The sequence below is a fragment of the Trichoplusia ni genome, chromosome 6, assembly GCF_003590095.1.
Source record: "Trichoplusia ni isolate ovarian cell line Hi5 chromosome 6, tn1, whole genome shotgun sequence".
NCBI classification, from domain to species: Eukaryota; Metazoa; Arthropoda; class Insecta; order Lepidoptera; family Noctuidae; genus Trichoplusia; species Trichoplusia ni.
Genome location: NC_039483.1, coordinates 3,055,227 through 3,076,342, shown reverse-complemented (window position 1 = coordinate 3,076,342; position 21,116 = coordinate 3,055,227). Strand labels below are relative to the sequence as shown.

Here is a 21,116-nt window from a genome sequence, read left to right as displayed (position 1 = left end):
GAGCACCAAATGCAAACGAAAGACAACCGGAGGGTTTCCTTTCGTCCAAGAACTCAATTTAAATTATCTCAAATCAAATATACCTACCAGTTAGATTCGTCATTCCTTTTTTTAACCATGCTGAAGAATTTAATCCTTGTTTCACAGGGGAGTCCTTAAGAGTGGTTCAGTTGCCTGAGTAAACACAACCATCTTCCCCATAATTATCTAATAATGAAACAGTTAAGCCAAATACTTACCGCTGTGCATAGCGATGCGGGTCCCTCGAATAAGCAGGTACAGAGGTACACAGATATTTGAAAAATAGATATATTTATAACCTTCCAGTACCTACGGTCTTTACAAGACGTTCGAATCTTTATGGACATCATTCACCGCTTTTGTGGAGGCAGTGGGTAGTATCAGAAAATTTACTGACTAAACCTGAACCACCGTGCAAAGTCTCCTGCATTTGTCCGGTACGTGGCAACGCATTTTAATATTATCGCATATAATACGTGAATGTATGTTAGCCCACTACAAAGCCTAAAACGAAATTTCTCTTCTTAACCTCATTTTATTTCCTCTGTATAATTTCTACTTTTTTTGTTTTTAAAAACGACTCCCGCAATAAGGAATTTAATCCTTGCACAAAGACACCCAGACTCAGAACAAATGCTTGTCCTACGCGGGGATCGAACCCGCGACACACTTTATACGTAAATGTTATAGAGCATACAAACATGTAACTTTATTCATTTTAATGAAACAAAATCGAACATATTTACATAATATTTATTTACAAGAAGTCCTTTTTGATTGTTTAAATTTAATGTCCTTCGTCAATAGTCATGGTCAAAGACTCGGGTTCATAATCATAGTCGATGTATCGGTTTGTGAGAATGTGTTTGTAGACGAACGCAGACTTTCTCGGCGTGCGCGTGCGCGCTGGGTCCTCGAAGTCAACGTGATATAGTCCGAAGCGCTCTCTGTGGAATAAAAATGAAAATATAATCGGACTCTATTTTCAAACTGTTACAGATTATACCTACGATGGGGATTTACGTCAATTACCCAATGTGTGGTTTTACAGCGATCTAACACCTAATATTATTATTCATTAAACCGTACAGCTTAGACTAAGCTGTAAACTTGCCAAAACTGAAACTGACTGAAACGGAGGTAATCCTTCACACCAGCGGTTTTCTGTAAAGCTAGTGTGGGCTTCACACTTTAGTCGTTCTTGCTGCATGCTTGTCATTAATTACCTTTTTTACAATCCATTATAATAATATCTAGACTCCAGCGTTCTTAAAAAGAGGCGTACAAAAGAGATGATATATCCTACTTGCAGAATAAATGATTTCTTTTCATTTAATTTCATTACGCCGTATCCGGTGACAGTGACCCAGATTTTATTTTCCCTGTATTAGCTCTCTGATATAGGCAATAATGTATTCAACCTATATACTTACGTATAACCTTCCATCCATTCAAAGTTGTCGATCAAACTCCACGCCATATACCCCTTCAGGTTCACACCAGCCTCGATACAGTCCAGGGCACTTTCTAGCAGAGCTCTGTAGTACGTGATCCTATCGTCATCAATGAGGTCTCTGTCGGGGGAGACAGACCAGCCGTTCTCCGTGATGTAGAAGATCGGGTTGTTGTATCTTTCTTTGAGTAAGGTTAGGGCGTTGTATAGACTGTTTGGAGATAGCTGGAATCGAAAATTGAAAATTAATAGATTAAAAAAATCGAAATACCCACGATTTAATGTCAAATTTTATCAAATTGACTTGACAGTTTTTATATTTAAAACCCTTGTATTTATATAAATTATCTCGTAATACGATGCGCATTCAGACAAAGTAGCCTTTGGTAGTTTAGTCTGGAGTCCAGAAGGTACAGGCGACCTTTCGGGTATTTAATCATAGGAACGAAATCATAATTGTTTTTTATTACTATCCGAGCAAATTATAAGTAAACTTGTAATGAGAGCTAGATTATGACTAAAGACGCTAATCATTCAGCTTTAATGCTCGGATGATTGTAATTTGTCCGTAGCCCTGATTGAAGTGATTCCAAAATATTTGTGCACCTCAAAACATCCCTATTGCTGACCTCAAAATAAACTCATTTTAATGGCGTTATTTGTACTAGGGATTTAAATAGCGTACTAAAAAAAACATCTACATTCTTAACACACCGTTAGCCACCACGAATTGCCTTTAGGCCACTCCTCCGGTACGACACTGCCGATGTCCACATCATCAGCAAACGACGGGACTGGGTTATCAACTTTGTTTAAAGTAGCTGACGTCAGAAACCCAGTATAATGGTTAACACCAAAGAAATCTGAAGATCCTCTGACTTAAGCTTTTTCTTCTTCAGTAAACTCGGGCAGACGGGATTTAGTGTATCCTTGTTCTGCGCTCTTCTTTGCTATTCTTTCTGATAGCTCCTTGGGGAAGCCTCCTTCGGCTGAGAAGATTGGATGAGCGTAAAGTCCCCACTGGAAAAAAGAAAATGATTTCTTTATGAAATAATAATAGCATCAGCGTCATTACAGCCCCGAAGCTACAAAGCGGTAGATACTTTACTTAATTAGCTGTAATAATTTACAGTATATCTTCGTAACTTGCAATGCTTTTTTATTTGATTCCCGAATTACTCAAATTGTTTAAGCTAGCACTCAAGTCAAGGTAGCACTCAATATACTCCAACGCCTTCGGCAGTTCATAAGGATTTATGCGGATTAAAAAGTCCCAGGATATGACGTTTAATTAAGAGTTAATAAACATGAGGTAAACATTTTACCTGGCCTTGTCTTCTGATTTCTGCAGCCATTAGGTCTTCTGGCGTATCCGTATGGGGTCCGTACCAGTTGACACTGATGGTGATACCACACTGCCCACCCTGGGCAGCTCGGAACTCTTGGTCATACATATGATACGCTCTAGCATGAGCAAGAACTAAGTGCTTAGCACATAAGTAAGTGCCAGAGGCTGTAGAATTCAAGACGGGTGCTCTAGTGGCCGCGCCATAACCATCTTGGCAAATTTCTCTTGGTTCATTGAAAGTGATGAAATGTTTAACCCTGTCTCCGAAATTTTCGAATACAACTCTGGCGTAGTCAGCAAACCAATCGGCAAGGAGAGGGTTTGCGAAGCCTCCTAATTCTTGGAGTTTTTGGGGGAGATCCCAATGGTATAGAGTGGCCATAGGAGTTATGTTGTATTTCAGCATTTCATTGATCAAATTGTTGTAATACGCGATGCCGGCTGGATTGATGTCGTTACTCATGCCGGTGGGGAGGACCCTGGACCACGCAATGGAGAAGCGGTAGGCGTCGAGGGAGAGCTCCCTCATGATCTCGACATCACGCTTGTAGTTGTGGTAGGAGTCAGCAGCGATGTCGGCGTTACTACGATCCTTCACCAGTTCTGGGTTTTTGTGAGTGACGTAGTCCCAGATGTTTTCGCCTTTTCCTGCAAATATTTAATTGGGGTGTTCAAGAATCTTGCACGTATCTTCATCTACTGCCACTTTTTTCTGATCTTTTAGTAATTTATGCAGCTACTAAAAACTCATAATCAACATCACTTATCTTTCATTTCAAGGTCTCAGAAAACAGTTATGAGTCATATATGAAGGCTTTTGTTTCTTGATTGGCATGGCGTAAAGCAAAAAGGAATTTATTTTTATAACACTCAAGAATAATCATTAAAACCACCAATATAAAGTCCATAATTGTTTGTAAGTTTTTCGTGTGGCCTTTAACTAGAAATGAATGTATGACTTCGGATAGCTCACCATCTTCATTCCAAGCTCCTTCGACCTGATGAGCTGCGGTGGCTGTACCGAAGATGAAGTCATCAGGAAACCTCCGCTGATGCTTCAGGGTCGTGGCTTGGCAGATGGCTACCACCAAGCTGAAAAAGAAGTAACAAAACATATAACTCCTAAGTCCTAAGGTTCTGCATTTTACTCATCAAATGTCTTAGATCACAAGATGTTACAAACAAGATTAAAATGACATGTATAACAAATAATATAAATTGCCGTTAACAATTATTATTATCAGCCATAGTTATATTAATTAAGGTGCATGATAATAATTAACTAATTAGCCTACCTAGTTTAGGTAGTTAATGTAGGTGGTTGCGCGTAATATGTATGTTTGGTGTTTTAATTGCGTCATCTGCCGGCAAAGCCCCGCACTTCATGATGGCCCTGCGGCTGTTTGGGTTTCGACAGAACCCAATAGCTGGCGCTGCATCATAATCATCGACAAAAAAAATTCAAGATGACAAGATGTCAAAATTTTTCTTGTCTCTGCTTGATTGTGCCGCTGCAAACGTTGTTCCTGCTTTTTGTAAAAAATAACCTTTGGATAGACCCGCAAGGAGTGCAGTGTTCCACATCTGGAGTGCCGTGATCCTGCGACTGGTGAGTCCGTGTAGTTTGACGTAATTGTGATATTTCTCATATATATTGCCGCACCGCACCGCTCCGCCATCAACTTACGTGTCTTACCAGTCCGAATCCCTCCATTTGGCCTGGAGCTATTTACACGCTCCACCATTATATCTTTTGATTTTTGGATTTTACTAATGCGACCCTAACTACATCATCGCTACCAGGATAGACTTCCTGAACTATGCCAAGAGGCCATCGTAAAGGGGGAATGTCGTCTTGATCAATAAGGACCACAGTCCCAACACGGATTGGATTCTCAGGAGTACACCACTTCTGTCTAATTTGTAGCGTATGTAAGTATTCAGTAGGTTCAACAGAAATCAGTACGCTAGGATTTTAGTATGAAAGAAAAGAAATGCGAGCGAATCAGATTTATTATCGTTTCTTCTACGATAATAAATCTACGAACGGATTTGCCATTGACATTGTGTCTCGTATTTATATCTACTTGCTTAACTATTCTAAAACGCCATTGACGAACGATGGAGAAAAACATCGTAAGGAAACCTTAATCCCAAATACTGGAATCTGCAATACCTAAATAGCCAAATATCTAGCACACTGGGGCAGCCCGCATTGAGCTAGCTTGGTAGACAATTGAAGCCTTTCCTATATGGAAAGAAGCCTGTGATTAGCTGTGGGACATTTTTAGGCTGGTGGATAAAATACCACGTACAGTATAAAATACAATAATAATAGTCATACCTGATAATAAATAACCTCATGATGCCCGCAGTTGCCAGCATCTTCGTGTATCGTACCATTGAATAAAGTTGTTTCTATATATATCTACGGAGTGTTACCACTTCACTTATCGTACGATCTGCTGTTGTGAGATGAATTTTGCGAGATAGTGATGATAGGCGAATATTATAGGTATTCAGACTAATACTTCCTATGGATTTACTTGCAGGAATAATGCTTGCTGAAACTTTAAAGATATTGTTGAAAACGATGATGATGAAATACTTTCCAGCGGCTACTTTTTCCTGAGATTCCCGACATACATATGTATGGCTTATGTAGCCAATCTTCTTGGAAAATATTTCCTCACAAAGCGGACATGTGAATTACATGAGTAAAATCATCGTTCTGCTTGTTTTGAGTCTTGGGCTGAATGACTTGAATGTTTGTAAGCCCCCGCGATACAAGGATTCAATTTATTATGGGCGCGAGTGGTTTTTTTTTTAATAAATCCTTCTATATTTTGATAGTAACTGTCGTGAGAATGATTCATTATTAAATGATGTAACGGTTTACTCACGCGTATTTATCGGGTTAGCCCGACTAATTTCGGACCCAACCGGAGTCCTTAATCATGAGCAGACGCGGCGGGATAGCGAGTCGATATATCGCGAGTCATAAATACGCGTGAGTAAACCGTTACATCATTTAATAAATCCTTCTAACATTTATTTATATTATATTATTTTTCCTTCTAACTTTTGAAAAAAATTAGATTCAAACAAACATCCATGCAAACTTCTCGATATTAAACGTTAGCTGATTATACATACATACCTAATAGATAAGAAAAATACGGACTCAAAACATTCAGTACATTTAATAACAATACGGGTTTTCAAAATTCAAAGACTTATTGAAAATGCTGAATTTGCATGATTTAGTGAAATTTTTAGCTAAGGGTGACACGTTATTTCGACTTTTTTTATTTTATTGGTTCAAATATTTTGTCAAATATAAGAGCAAAGGTTGATAGGGTTGTTATCGGTAATGATAAGATAATTCGATCTTATGAGATACTGTATCTGATCTACCAGTACAAGGAAAAAGTGTGAGACCTATCCCGAGGAAAATTGAGAGAGCTGATTTTATAACAGACTTCAAAAAGGGGGAGATTCTTAATTCGTTTGCATTATATTTGTTACCTCGGAACTTTGGAGAGGATTTGCCGATTTCGTTGATTCTCAGTTATTTAGTCCCATACAATTTCAAGCAATTTTTTGGCGATGAAACTGATAAATGCTTATTTATTTTTAAATAATTGAGAATGGATGTTACATAAGGCTTTTTATGTTTACTTAGATAACATTTGACAAGATAATATCGGCTACTGATGTGTTGTTAGTTCACAGGATTAGGTAAGATTACCGATTCGATTATCGATTTACCTATAGCTTTTGAGGAGGTTGATAAGATGTTATTACTTATTTTGTTACCTCCCAAGATCTTCGACGATAATTGAGAATATTTTATAGCAGTTTAGAAAGTAGGGAAAATATCATAAACAATACGGAGGGTAAACAAAGTAAAATTAAGCCAGCAGGGTAAGGAGTCCCTCAAGGCTCAATTATTTATCCTTTGTAGTTTATAGCTTCTGGTACTTTATAACTGGTATAAAGTAAGTACCCAAAGTTACAATGAAAGCATATCAAAATAAGAGGTTATCTTCCAACTTATTCAATGAGAGGGCAGACCTCGAATTTTTGACAATACATTTTTTTTAAAGTAAAGATAACCAAGGAATTAGACAAGGACATTAAAAATGTCTTCCTTATACATATTTATTTCATTAATTACAGGCATTAATTAAGTAACAATTCTAAATAAATTCAGTTTTCTAATCAATCGTCATGATCATTGCTTCAGGTTCATAGTCATGGTCGATGTAACGATGTGTCACAATATGTTTGTAAACAAACGCAGATTTCTTAGCGGTGCGTGTGCGGGCTGGGTCTTCGAAGTCCACGTTGTATAGTCCAAGACGTTCGCTGTAAATAAAGTGAAAGATGTTGAAATCATATTTGTATTGGTGAACAAATTTTATGGATTTCATCAAGGAAAGTAGTCAAAGTAGTAGATAGTCTTGTAAGTAGTCAATTAGACTGTATACTCAAAATGCAAATTATCTTATGACATGCTTCAATCAGTCGCTGCGTTATTAACAAAATTACAGAAACAAGATGAGACTCAGCACCGATTTAAAATCTGATTGCACTTTCAGTATTCACGCAGTCCTGTCTGTTTCTGTATCATGCGAATTATTTGACACATTTAAATCATAATTTTCACCCACTTCAAAAATTCGAGTTCTCTATTCGAGTCTGATGTTTTTGTTGTTTTAGTAATATATTCACAAATTTACACTTACGTATAGCCTGCATTCCATTCAAAGTTATCGAACAAACTCCACGCCATGTACCCCTTTAGGTTGACGCCGTCGTCTAGTAGGTCCAGAACGTTTTCCAATGCTGCTCTGTAGTAAGCTATCCTGTCATCATCGATAAGACCGCGGTCGTTGGACGTCGACCATCCGTTTTCTGTGATATAGAACACTGGCTTGTTGTACCTCGTGTTCAGATGGGTGAGAGCGTTGTAGAGACTGTTTGGTGCGAACTGGAATGAAACAAGGTAATGATTTTGTTTTTAATATGAGAAAAAAGATCATACTGGTATTGTCCGACATATTGACACTTTTACATGACAGTATTTTTTTAAAAAAGGTCTTCTATAGCTATTACTGGTAAATAAAGTGTAATTGTAAGTAATTTGATCTAAAGATGAATCCAACATGAAAATGCAATTTGACTTCCCCAAACATAAGAAACTTACCGTCAACCAACTGGACGAAGATTTGGGCCATTCATCAGGCGTGTATGTGCCTGAATCTATATCATCCATCAACGAAGGCACTGGATGAGGAACCTTATGCTCAGTAGCTGACGTCAAAGATGCAGAATAATGGTTCACGCCAAAGAAATCTGAGGCTCCTCTTACTAAAGCCTTTTCTTCTTCAGTAAACTCTGGCATACGGGATTTGGAATATCCTTGTTCAGCGCTCTTCTTAGCAACTCGCTCCGATAGCTCCTTGGGGAAACCACCTTCAGCTGAAAAGATTGGATGGGCATAGATGCCCCACTGAAACAAAAGAAAATCTGTTTAGTCCCGACCCTTACGATAAACGGGATTGTTTTATATCAGTTGAAAAATACATACTATCTAGAAGGTCTTTTAAGTTGCATCTTACCTCTCCTTGTCTGGTAATCTCAGCAGCGAGTTTATCATCATCAGAATCCGTATCTGGACCAAACCAGTTAACACTGATGGTGATACCGCACTGACCTCCCTGCGTCGGTCTGAACTCTTTGTCATACATATGGTATGCCTTAGCGTGGGCTATAACTAAATGCTTCGCACATAAATAGGTACCGATAGCGGTATTATTCACAATAGGAGGCTTAGTGTCAGTGCCATAGCCTTCGTAACAGATTTCTCTAGGCTCATTGAAAGTTATGAAATGTTTAACCCTGTCACCGAAGCTTTGGAATACAAGTCTAGCGTAGTCTGAAAACCAGTCGGCGAAGAGAGGGTTGGTGAAACCTCCTAGTTCATGAAGTTTCTGAGGAAGATCCCAATGGTACAAAGTGATCAAGGGAGTGATGTTGTATTTGAGCATTTCATCAATATAGTTGTTATAGAAATCGATGCCAGCTTGGTTGACGTTGTTGATCATGCCTGTCGGGAGCACTCTAGACCAGGCGATAGAGAACCGGTAGGCGTTAAGGTTCAACTCCCTCATGATCTCCACATCACGCTTGTAGTTGTGGTAGGAGTCAGCAGCGATGTCACCGTTGCTCAGATCCTTTATGTAAGCAGGGTTGTTGTGGACCACGTAGTCCCAGATGCTTTCGCCTTTACCTGAAATTGCAAAAAATCATTGTTTATTTTTTAGAGGTTTATTATATCAACATTTTTATATGACGTGCTTACTTCTTCGTAATAAATTATGGAATGATGGGCAAGACCAAAATCTATAAAATTCACGGATACAAAAAAAAAGTGTCTTGAAACCCAATTTGAAAGAAAAAACTTTTGCTCTCATCACGCTTAGTTGTTCCACAACAGTTCTGATGCCATGAGATTTAGAATGGAATACAAAATTTATTCATTAATTGGAAAACAGAAAATTATTTGTTACAACATTTATTAAATAAAAATGCCAAAGCAAGATTGCTTTAGTGGAGACGAATCTGCTCAGCCTCAAATAAAGGTCATATTTGATTTCGCTGGTCCCTGGTAGAGATCGCAGTTTCTTTTACTCGCCATCTTCATTCCATCCCCCCTCGATCTGGTAGGCCGCTGTGGCCGCACCGAATAGGAAGTCGTCGGGGAAACGGCGTTGCTTGTCAGATGAGCTCTGACATGCAACCACCAGCAGACTGTTGAGAGACAAGTAACCAAATAGATACAACTGGAAACAGTAGAAATTGACATAGTTCACATTCTGATGCCAGAAAATGAACTCTCATTCATATTGATTTTAAGCAACGAATTCTTAATAAAAGAATATGAGATAAATTTAAACCAGCCAAAAAAACATTCATTTTTTTTCTTCCAAACTTTTTCCCAATCGTGTGGGCTTCCGTCATCTATTTAATTGGGGCAACTATCTATTTTGACCTCCACAACGCATTTCAATCGTAACACAGAAAGAACATATTCAAAATAAATAAAGACTCTACTTTTAAACTTAAAAAAATCAATCCTATTTTTTTGATATTTTAAAGTATATTCATAAAAAAAATGTAGATGTTATTTGTAGTATTAAATTAATTAAAACAGTAGGTACTCACGTTAAAATTACTAAAGACTTCATGTTGATGACACAAATAATTTCACTCGACTGAGCTCAGAAACGTATTGGAATCTTAAAGCTTGCTCCGAAATTCTTATCAATTGAAGCTGAATTCTGCAAGAGAATTTCTTATCTAGAACGTAAATAAATATATTATTTAAAAAAATAAAAAAAGCAGTTTGTTATATAAGTTGCACGTTTCTGACTGTCTCTCCATCCGTAGTATTTTAGCTCCCAAACTGATTGAATATTTCAATTTGATTTAAATTTTTGTAATGTTTAGAGGCATTTAATAGTGGCCCGAAAACGTTTATCTGCAGGGTTTTTTTAATCCCCGATTAGACTATAACTATCTGGTCTACAGAAATTGTAAACCTTTTTCAGAATATAGCTATATTTTTAGGGTTCCTTATTCAAAGGGTAAAAATGCAACCGTGTCCGCCACTTGACTGTTATTATTTTTATAAAAGCATGACAAAGCATTAAGATAAGATAATTTATTGTATCTATTTCATAAATCATTAACATTATGTCAGCGTGCATGGTCAAGGTCTTAACAAAAACAGATAAACTACTATTCTATAAATAACATTAAACACTATATTATCTACGTCTACAAAACATTCATGGACTACTCTAATGCTTGTTCTTCGGGGGAATAGAGCCAGTTATACGCTATGGGTTTGGCCTTATGACCTATCTATGCATTCCTTGAATCTTGCAGGTTGTCGAATTGCTCCTGTAATGGTGAAATCGATCTTAATCTGCAATCGTACACTAAATAGTGTAACGGTTGCCTCTTTCTATAACTCTATCTTTCCTGTCCATCCAAAGGTTGTCTGCAAGATATCCTTATTAGAGAAAAGGCCACCATTGTACCGTTACACTGTTTGCACTAATTTCATGGTGTACACTAAGAAAACTAGCTGTTGCCTGTGTTCCTGCTTGACTCAATTGGAAAATGATCCCTCGGACATATAACGTAACAGTGATAGTTTTGTTTATGTTTTCGGGAACAATACATAGATGGCGTTGAACAACTCTCAGCAAGTATTTATGTAATTAGTTTCCATATCTGTAACTAGATGTCGCCACCAGTTGCTTCAATAGGTTACTTAAATAATGAGTTTCCCACGCGTAGAGATAAGGCTCGCAAGAGATAAAAGTTTAACGTAAATAAAGTCGGGGAAATGATCACAAAAAGTTATCATTAGTTTTGTCTTAATGAGTTGCAATTTTATATTCTTGGATAGTCTGATTTTGAAGATCTTCTATGCTTCCCTGCTTCGATGCGTCTAATCCAAGTTTAAATCTACAACTCATATTCACTCATGAAAACGGAGTGAATTATAATATGCTACATAGTTTATGGAAACAGTCACATAGTTTCGCACCCTAAACGTTACATTTTCGTATCATAGCTGCATAGAACATTTCTTTTGAAAAACCCCTTTTTGCTGGTGGGAAATCATCAATGACTCCTCATTGAGTTGAGGAAGGAAGTCTCAGACTTCTACGGACTAAAACCCACCCATGTCCCTTCCTTCGTCTTTCGTGTAAGGATGCCGCGATAACCCTTTCGGACGCCCAAACTCCTATACCGGAAGTCGTGGGTTCGCTTCCCACCCAGAACACATGTTTGTGTGATTAGCATGATTATTTGTTCGGTGTTTGTGTGTGATTCATCCATATTATGTATGTATTTAGAAATATATGAGCGTCCTTACCAAGTGTCTTGTACTCATTAAGGTACAAGCTTTGCTTAGTTCGAGACTAGATGGCGTTGTGAAAGTTGTGGATTTTCATATCATTCCTGGTAACTAAAGTCTGATTGAGAGAAGGCGAGAAAACGTCCTGTGAGTGTGATACATTGCCAGTAATGATACACCCCTTTTAAAAGCAGCGCGACGCGACCTCGCAATGAAACAAAAATCTAACTACATAGGTATTTTCCGCCAAATCTAAATGAGTTGTAATTAAAATAAAAATGATTATCATTCGCACGCTAATTACAGATAAACAAAGGAACTATTTATTTAATCTTTAGATAACAATATGATATCGTAATTAATGAAATCATTCGCTTAGTTAGCCGTCGACAATGCGTGTTGTGTTGCTCTGTGTTTTAAAGTAAGATTCTAAAAATATAAATTAATTATTTTTCTTTTTTATTATAAAGTTTTGTAGTGTTTGTTGTTGTGTTACTTGATAAGATAGAGTAAACATGTGTTAAGTAATATTTGTAACAGTTTCTTAGGTTATCAATGAATTGTTTTTATTTATGGAATGTTAAGTGTAGTAAAAGTAAAGTGTGTATGAAATTGGTCGTGGAATTAAGAGAGGAAAATTGTGAAAACGTGTCTTATAATAATATAATACTAGTATATACGTCCCATTTACGCCGGCAAAGGAATCATCGTTGGCTGACTATAGTTTGGCGGTTTCAGTTGATAATATTTGGAATTTGGACTTCCTCTCTTTATTTTCCTCTGTCAGTGTCTTAGTACGTATAATTTCGAAAAAGTCACATTGGCTGTGTGTTACTTGGCCTGTGTCGATCATGGCATCGAACCGCAGGACTAAGGCAAGATCCTTAAAAACTTAGGATTTTAGAGCCCAGGACCCGTCACATCAATAGTTTTTAAAGCATCGGTCAAGTCGGTTTTTCGTCGGTTTGGAACCAACGGGGGATGGGCCCCATGATTCCCGGATGCCCTGTAAACTATAACAAATCCAAGAAAAACCCGGACGAACCTAACCTTACCTGCTTGTTGCCAATCAAAGAACATATATGCCATATGTATATCTTGTTTCTATTCTATTTCTAGCCTCTTAATCGGCTCCGATGCCTATTCCGACACAAAGAAGAGAAAGTTTCCAGAAAACTTCCTGTTCGGTGCTGCGACGTCGGCGTATCAGGTCGAAGGTGGATGGGAAGATGATGGTAAGACTACATACTATGTCATACTATTCTTTGTCAAAAATATGTCAAACGTGATTAAGATGCCTGTCACTCTGGACTCCAGAGACTGGAGGCTCGCCGCTCTACGCTCTGTCGCTTCCATAACTGTATAGCTATTAGGTACTTAAGAGTGGTGTAAGCCCTCTGGGCGGTGTCTATTATTTGCTCATCATTATTATCAGCCTTGAATAACTTATTAGGTCATAGGCCTCACATTTTTGGCATAACCCACTACTGGGCATAATGCTAGTTTATATAGTTACACCATTTTCTGTCATCACGTCTGGCTAACTGTTTTGCTACTGCAGTATAATCTGCTGCCAGAAACAAGGTTTGACGTGTTTTACCCTAATTTCGATAAAATAAAATATTTTTGTTTTGTAAAATGCACTTAGAATAAATTTATCATTTCTATAATAGATAAATATAACTATTACTTATCCTTTCTACTGACGTGTATTTAACTACATAATGCTTATCAGATTAAAAACTAAATATAATCAACGGAAATTAATAAAAGAGATTAATTTCGTTTACCCAATTAAATGTCACCATGTGTTAAGTCACTTATCTGATATAAAACTAGTGTTATGCATTAGGAAGATAATGTGTTTTTATTTACTTGCTATAACATACACTAGTACAGAAATAATCATTTATTTTCTAAATTACTCCTCATTCCTTTGAGCTGTATATATTGCGGCTGTGGGATATCCCGGTAGAAAGCTAAGCATGCTTATTTTGACTTCATATATCCTTTTAACTTACCAGTACTCATTTCCTCCTAATTTACTCATACATTTCGAACCTCACTTTTCTTTTCAACATCCCAAATGATATTTTTTTCTTATTTTTACTCGTCACTTTATTTGCTTTATAAGCATCACCATCATCAAGCACCTTGTAACTTTTTCCATTTTTAATTATCTGGGACGACCAACCCATAAACAAACAGACGTTTTGAATACTTTTTGGAATAAGAAGAGGCCAAATACTTTCGCACCTCCTTGAACCAGCCCAACCAAGTAATACCAAACCCATATTTATACAATCTGCAGGTAAAGGTGAAAGCATTTGGGACAGGTTCGCCCACAAGCATCCTGAAGCGATAGTTGACGGCAGAAACGGTGACGTGGCGAGCGACTCCTACCACAACTGGAGACGAGACGTGGAGATGCTGCGGGAGCTGGGAGTGGACTTCTACAGGTTCTCCATATCCTGGCCAAGGGTACTGCCTAATGGTAAGACGAGGAAGATGGAGTATGAGGATTAATGCGTGTGTCAGTGGGAAAGAGCTTTGGTAGAGATGGCGGGATGAGCATAGCCCAGGGCAGAGCGAGATGGAAGTAGATAGGCTTTTGCCTGCATTTTTTCAAATGGGTTAGAAACAAATGGGCTTATAATGAACTCTTAAGACATAGGTTGTTGCTATTGCTACATCCAAAATAGCAACTAACAAGCCGGAAACGGGCAATCGATGATAGATATCAGATTGCCCGTTTCCGGCTTGACCTTGACTTTTGAGACACCCTGTATATAACAACAAAGATTGTTGCTATTGTGGATGTAAGACGTCATCTAGCGATAATAGCAATGTAACACCTGCTCATTTCTTATTATTTAACAGCCGTGTCTTAACATGCTTTCAGTACTAGTGTACTAATAATCTCGTACAGATTTAAAATCAGAATTTAAATTTTTAACAGACCTTTATTGATTGCAGTAACGTCTATTTGTTTCGATCACCATTCCATATTTTTTAAAGTCTTATTCTGCTGTTTCCTATGCGTAATATGATATACAAATTCACTTGTATCCTCGCGTAATAAGAAAAAAACAATTAGTAATTTGAGTTAACAAAACAGGTCTCGAAACATTACACAACATTTGTTATTTTTAGTATCATTCACAAAGTACTAATTGTCCTTGTTCGCGACACCGGGTTATCGATACCAGTTATCTGTGATAACCCACATAATAGTCTAAGTTTTTTTATGGCAATTTAATTAATATTTTAACTGTTAGAGTGACAACGCAAAAATGAGACAAATTGCGTAGGTATTCCTCGGAGTATTTTACAATGTCATCATTTCTGCGCATGTGTGTTTAGTTTATCTATGTTTACGCATGTACATATGTTTTTTCTTTTTTCCACCATCACTTCGAAATATCCTAACCGTCTTAACTTGTCTTAATCCTGCCATCATTCGAGAAATTTAGGCCATATTTTGCACTAACTAATCCTTGCCCCCGGGGATATAACAAACATTGAAGTCACATGCAAAAAGACACCTAGTCTTATCACGCAACTTTGTTGTAAGCGGGGAACGAACCCGCGACACGTCACGCACAGAAGGTTTGGCGCGGTGACCTCAACCACACAACGCCTTTTTTATTTTTCATCTAGGATAATCAATTTTTCTAATCTTTTACAGGCTTCGAAAACAACATCAACGAAAATGGCTTCAAATACTACGACGACTTAATCGATGAACTGTTAAAACACAGTATTCAGCCTATGGTTACCCTGTACCACTTCGATCTGCCTCAAGAGTTACAAGACCTGGGCGGATGGACAAACCCTCTATCAGTCAACTGGTTCGAGGAATACGCTAGAATAGTCTTCAAAAGATACGCCGAAAAAGTTAAATTTTGGATCACGATTAACCAACCAAATACAATCTGCGTTGAAGGGTACGGGAGTAAAGCGATGGCTCCCGCTATAAATTCCATAGATTCTGCGTACGAGTGCGTCAAGAATGTGATGTTAGCTCATGCGAAGGCCTATGATGTGTATAAGAAGGAGTTTAAGAAGAAACATGAAGGTAAATGTTTAGAATAATTTAGTTTTTGGTTCCAGACGCAAAAAGCGGGGTTTCATAAGTTTGACAGCTATGCGTATGTTTTTCTGTGACAGCGTAGAACTTAGACGGATAAACCGTTTCGGATGCGGTTTTTGCCAGGAGTTTTATTTTTGTTTTATCTTGACATATTTTGTAGTCGCTGTCAAGTGACTTTTACAAGCGTAGTTAAGATTATAGTATTTAAAGTTCTTTTCCATAAGTCATGTGATTTTGTTGTTGTTTTATAAATACCATCCTAACATGTACCTATCAGTTAAGTCAAAATACTAATTTTATCCAATGCTTTTCAGGAAACGTCGGTATTGCTATCGCAGTAAATTGGTACGACCCCATCACTAACAGCACTGAAAATGCAGAGGCTGTCGAGAAAGCCAGAGCTTTTCAGGTGAGGGTTACTTTTGGATCGCTTTTAAACTGCATTTTATCTTCTTAGAAACCTCCTTTCATTATGATAATGGCTACTAAATGACAGTTTTGTATGTTCTCCAAACCCTCCTAAAATATCGATGGATTCATTTTCGTTCTTGCATGTCTGTTAAGACTTTTCGGTCAAAATGGAAGATTAAACAAGAAAAATAATTATTATGTCTTTAAATAAAAAAATCTTGCCTATTTTCCAGCTAGGCTTATACCTGGACCCAATATTTTCAAAAGAAGGAAACTTTCCGGTTCTTGTAAGAAAAATAGTTGACAAGAAGAGCCAAGAGCAAGGCTACAGTACCTCGAGACTACCCAAACTTAGCTTTCAGGAAATTCAGCTTCTTAAAGGTATGTGGAAAAAGAAATACAAAGTTAGTCACAAAACGGACGATTTTGGACTCCGTCGTCGCGACGAAGATGTTCTGAGTACGAACTTCTAAACTTCTATGCCAGTCACTTAGAGACACTCTCTTCCTTCTTTTCATAAGGATAAGCTGGTGTAAGCCTTTTTGACATCGCCTCGCCACAACTTGGGGAAGATGACGGATAGTTGATGGGACTAACTAAACCTGAACCTCCGTACCACGTTATTTACGTTTTAGTGTCGGTGTATGACAATGCGTCGAAATAATACAAGCCTGCGTTAAAGCGTAAAAGTGTCCTAAAGCGTTGTGTACTTTCCAATAACTGAGCAATCATTGTTTTTTGCGGTTTTCTTAATTTTTTTCCCTCTTAGTGGAAATGTCAGCATAATTTAAACGTAATTCCAGGATCAGCAGATTTCCTGGGCATGAACCACTACACGACGTTCCTGGTCAAACCTAGTCAGCAGAAGTACCCGTCACCGTCCTTCGAGGACGATGTCGGCGTGGAGTACTCACAAGGAGAGCAGTGGACAAAAGCCAAGTCCTCTTGGTTGAGGGTATGGAGTATTTTTTTTTATCTAGCCCACTGTGTCCCATTGCTGGGCAAAAGCCTCCCCCAAATCCTTCCACGTCTTCTGTCCGTCATGGAACCAGCTCGCGCGGTAAGCGTTAAGGTCGTCTCGCCACCGCTTCCTAGGCCTCCCACGGCGACGCCGTCCGTCGTGACTTTGGCCCAACGATCGCTGTCCATGCGGCTGACGTGACCCGCCCGCTCCCATTTTAGCCTGGCAGCTGTTTCACCGACGTCTATAATAATGATAATTAATATTCCCGTACTTTCAGTAGATATTTTTTTATATAGAAAATGCCCATCAAATCTCCAAATTTGGGTAGCCTACTTTGACAATTTGCAGCGTATTTTTGATAGAATCTATCGTTCAGTTTATATGAATAGCCTTGAAGCCTGATGCAGTCCATTTAAATAATATTTTGTGTAGGTTAGTCATTTGGATTTTCCTTTCTGTGAAAGTGATGTGCGACTTACATCTTGATTGACAAGATTTGCTAGAGTTGCGACATCGGTTGCGCAATTTTCGTTCTCAATCCCTATCTCGTGCCAACTTCTGCAGTCCTGAGCCAGTGGTCAATTAACTTCAGACTTCAAATATTAAATAAGGACATCAATACTATTATCAATCAGGACAACAATACTATCGTTAGCCCATATTCTGCATTACCCTGGCGCACTTACCCAAATCTCCAACTTAAGTCCAAAACTAACGACTTTTAACCTTATCCAGAGTGCACCATACGGCCTCTACAAGGCGTGTATCTATCTCAACCTAAATTATGACTACCCAAAAATCATCATCACCGAACACGGCTGGTCATCCGATCCTGGACTCAGGGACAGTAGTCGGGTTGACAACTTGAGGGGATATTTTGGTGCCTTACTCCTGGCCATGGAAGACGCGACGCAGGTCGTGGGGTATACGGCCTGGAGCCTCATGGATAATGTGGAGTGGACGGCAGGAACCAGGTAAAACGCTTTGTATTTGTTGGGTTTCGATAGAAGTTGTGGTTTAAAATTTTGGTTTACTGAGTGCGGGGATGAAGACAATTGTTGTTTTGGATCGATAGGTACGGTTTTCAAGTAGACTGTATCTATGTTCTTTTCTCTTTAGCACTTAAGCTACATGAAAGAACGGTACTTCTTCTAAAAATGTAGCCCAAATGCTATGTTTTTTTTTTGTAGAACGATGTAGAAATTAGTTTCAGAACTTCATTTTATATGGTTGGTATCTCGAATGCTGCTAAAGGACTACCTTTAGCCTAAATAGCTTTAGCTTTAGCCTAGACAAGTTAAGCCAAACCTTCAAAGTTTTTTTTATAAAAATATTACATACAGTTTATACAAAATACCTTCTTAACCTATGTTTTTGTTTCAGTGAACGTTTTGGACTTTACGAAGTGGATTTCGAATCGGAAAACAAGACGCGGAAAGCTCGCCTTTCAGCACTTGTCTTGAAAAATATTATCGAAACCAGGGAGGTCAACTTAGACTGGAAACCAAAAAACCTGAAGATTCACATAACAAAAAATGACAAGAAAAATAACTATAAAGCTGAATTATGAGACAGTAATTAGTCATTTGTCTACAAGAGTATGAGAAGTTGGACGTAAAATGAGAGTGTTTTTGTACCATAATTATTACAAGTATTTATTTAAATGTAAGGTTTAGTATTTTAAACCAAATAAATGTATTAAATGATAAAACTTTTATTTATTATCATTATTTCACTTATCTTGAATTATTTGTTATAAATGAATACATATTATGCGCACATAAAATAAAAAGGAACAGGTGCATTAGATTAGTTCAGATACATCTAGCGGATTTAACGAGAACTAAAATAACTTTCAGGATTCTTTTTGTTACGACTACGACTTGAATTAGTTTATAGCTCTGACAAGAGATGGCGCTATTCTCAACTTTACTGTGAAATTACTTGGTGATATCATAGATGGCGTTATGAGGTCTTTAATTCGGTGACACACCATTTAGCTACTCCTACAGCCTTCAGAAGTTTAATCTGTTTTCTTACTATTTAATTGTAACATAAGGCGAAATAAAGACGGCCATGAATGCGATGGCCAGATAAATTGGAAGCTCACATTAAAAACAGAGGAATAGTATACATATTGTTAATTTTAATTATTACCTAATGTGGAAGAAGTTACGAAGTTATAACTTCAAGTTTTTTTTCTTACCAGTAAATCAATATTATTCTTAAAAAACAAAAACGTACAATTGATTTCAAACAAAAACTACTAAGCCAAATTAATTCCATAAATTTCAATTTAATTAACGCCAAAAAACGAATCAAAAAGAATAATCAAAATCTGTTTATGCAGTCCAAAGTTCTGAGATGACAAATAAAAACAAACCGTTGAGAACTACCTTCTTTTTGAAGTCGATTAAAAATTAACACTGTGATTGATAGGAAATTTAAAAATTAATACCAGCTCGCACTTATTTGTCAATAACTCAAAATAAGCAAACAGATTTCTCTGAAAAAGATAGATCTCCCAAAAGGTGGGTCGCGTTCGTCGGTAAGTGTAAAAAATTGAGCGGCAAATCTCTTAAACTTAACTACCACTCAGTATTACGCACCATACCAAATGAAAATGACCAGATTTTGAACATTAATACATTGTACTATTTTATTAAAAGGTAGCCGCTTTCAATCATTGCGCAGCGAGGGGTTAACGTTAACACAAGCTATTTTCAACCTAGTCACATTACTTTAAAGTCGATTTTCCTGTATCGCGTTTCGTCAGGACTCTTCGTAATAATTTTAAGTATTTTCAACTTTAACTCGTAGATTTAAAGTCGATTTTTATATGACAGGTTTTGAGCTTCTCCATTCGAAAATGTTGCCACCCGCGGTGTGTTTGGGCATACATTTTTTTAAGCCATTGTTGCAAAGTTTTTTTAAGTATTGTTGTTAAACTAAATACCGAACGTAATAAGCGTTTGAATTTGGAATGAGGGCTTGTCATGTACAAGCTTTTGTTAACATTGTTTGTGATATTTATTTTTCTTTTATAATTTTATTTATTATTTACTCTTTGTAAATGCGATTAGTTTTTTTTTTTCTTAAAAATGAAAGTAGATTATTTTGTCCGTTTTTAAAGGAATTTTTGGATGAATATTTTGAAAGTGTTTTTTTTTTAAGAATTTTGGGACAAGACTGTTTAATGGTATTAGTTTTGTGATCTATTCGATTTAGACTTTAAATTCGATTCTGGATTTTCTTGTGTTTAGTCTCGACAATCTAGTTCATATTTTTTCAGTAGTCGAAGCTGTCTTATTTTTTATTTAGACTAACTCTACTTTATGTCGGTTGCACAAAAAGTGTCTTCTCCACAGTGTCTTATAAAGATTGTTTTTGGTAATGACATGATGACCTATCTTTATAATAGACAAATTATTACTATTCCATTTATAAAATTAGCTTCCAGGGTGTCGGTTCCGGTTCCAAGGTGTCGCTAGCTCTGAGTTCCCAGGTTCGATCCCCGGTCTGGTCAATGTAAAAATTCACATTTCTACATTGTCTCGGGTCTGGGTGTTTGTGGTACTTTCGTTGTATCTGAATTCCATAACACAAGTGCTTTAGCAACTTACTTTGAGTTCAGAACAATGTATGTGATGATGTACGCATTTATTATTAAAAAATATTTTCTACTTTTAAATTTACATACGCTCCTGTAAAACTAGACGTCTTTTTGACTTAATATAAAGCTGTCTGCAATTTAAAACAGAATTAAGCATGATGTTAATATAATTAAATTATGTAGTTTTTAATTAAGAGAAGCGAATCGCGGTCGAGAATAACTTTTACAGAACTTTTTTGTATGTTCCACAGGATTTTAAAATTATGTTT

General features: G+C 37.2%; 2 protein-coding genes and 1 pseudogene across 2 annotated transcripts; 1 reads left to right on the top strand and 2 right to left on the bottom strand.

The window, feature by feature from the left end:
• Positions 1–1,450: 1,450 nt before the first annotated feature.
• LOC113495438 lies at positions 1,451–5,272 on the bottom strand (annotated as a pseudogene).
• Positions 5,273–6,970: 1,698 nt separating this feature from the next.
• Positions 6,971–10,191, bottom strand: LOC113495435 (myrosinase 1-like). The gene is made up of 6 exons (XM_026874154.1): positions 10,056–10,191; positions 9,526–9,641; positions 8,450–9,120; positions 8,035–8,340; positions 7,574–7,818; positions 6,971–7,193 (listed from the first exon to the last, which is right to left on the bottom strand). The coding sequence occupies exons 1-6, from the start codon at positions 10,076–10,078 to the stop codon at positions 7,043–7,045; spliced, it is 1,512 nt and encodes a 503-aa protein (XP_026729955.1). The 5' UTR covers positions 10,079–10,191; the 3' UTR covers positions 6,971–7,042.
• A 1,923-nt stretch (positions 10,192–12,114) lies between these two features.
• On the top strand, positions 12,115–18,945 carry LOC113495434 (myrosinase 1-like). Its single transcript, XM_026874153.1, has 9 exons — positions 12,115–12,187; positions 12,886–13,001; positions 14,078–14,260; positions 15,455–15,844; positions 16,174–16,268; positions 16,504–16,651; positions 17,074–17,225; positions 17,970–18,208; positions 18,618–18,945. Exons 1-9 carry the CDS (start codon positions 12,159–12,161, stop codon positions 18,802–18,804), a joined length of 1,539 nt encoding a protein of 512 aa, XP_026729954.1. The 5' UTR covers positions 12,115–12,158; the 3' UTR covers positions 18,805–18,945.
• The last annotated feature ends 2,171 nt before the right edge of the window (positions 18,946–21,116 follow it).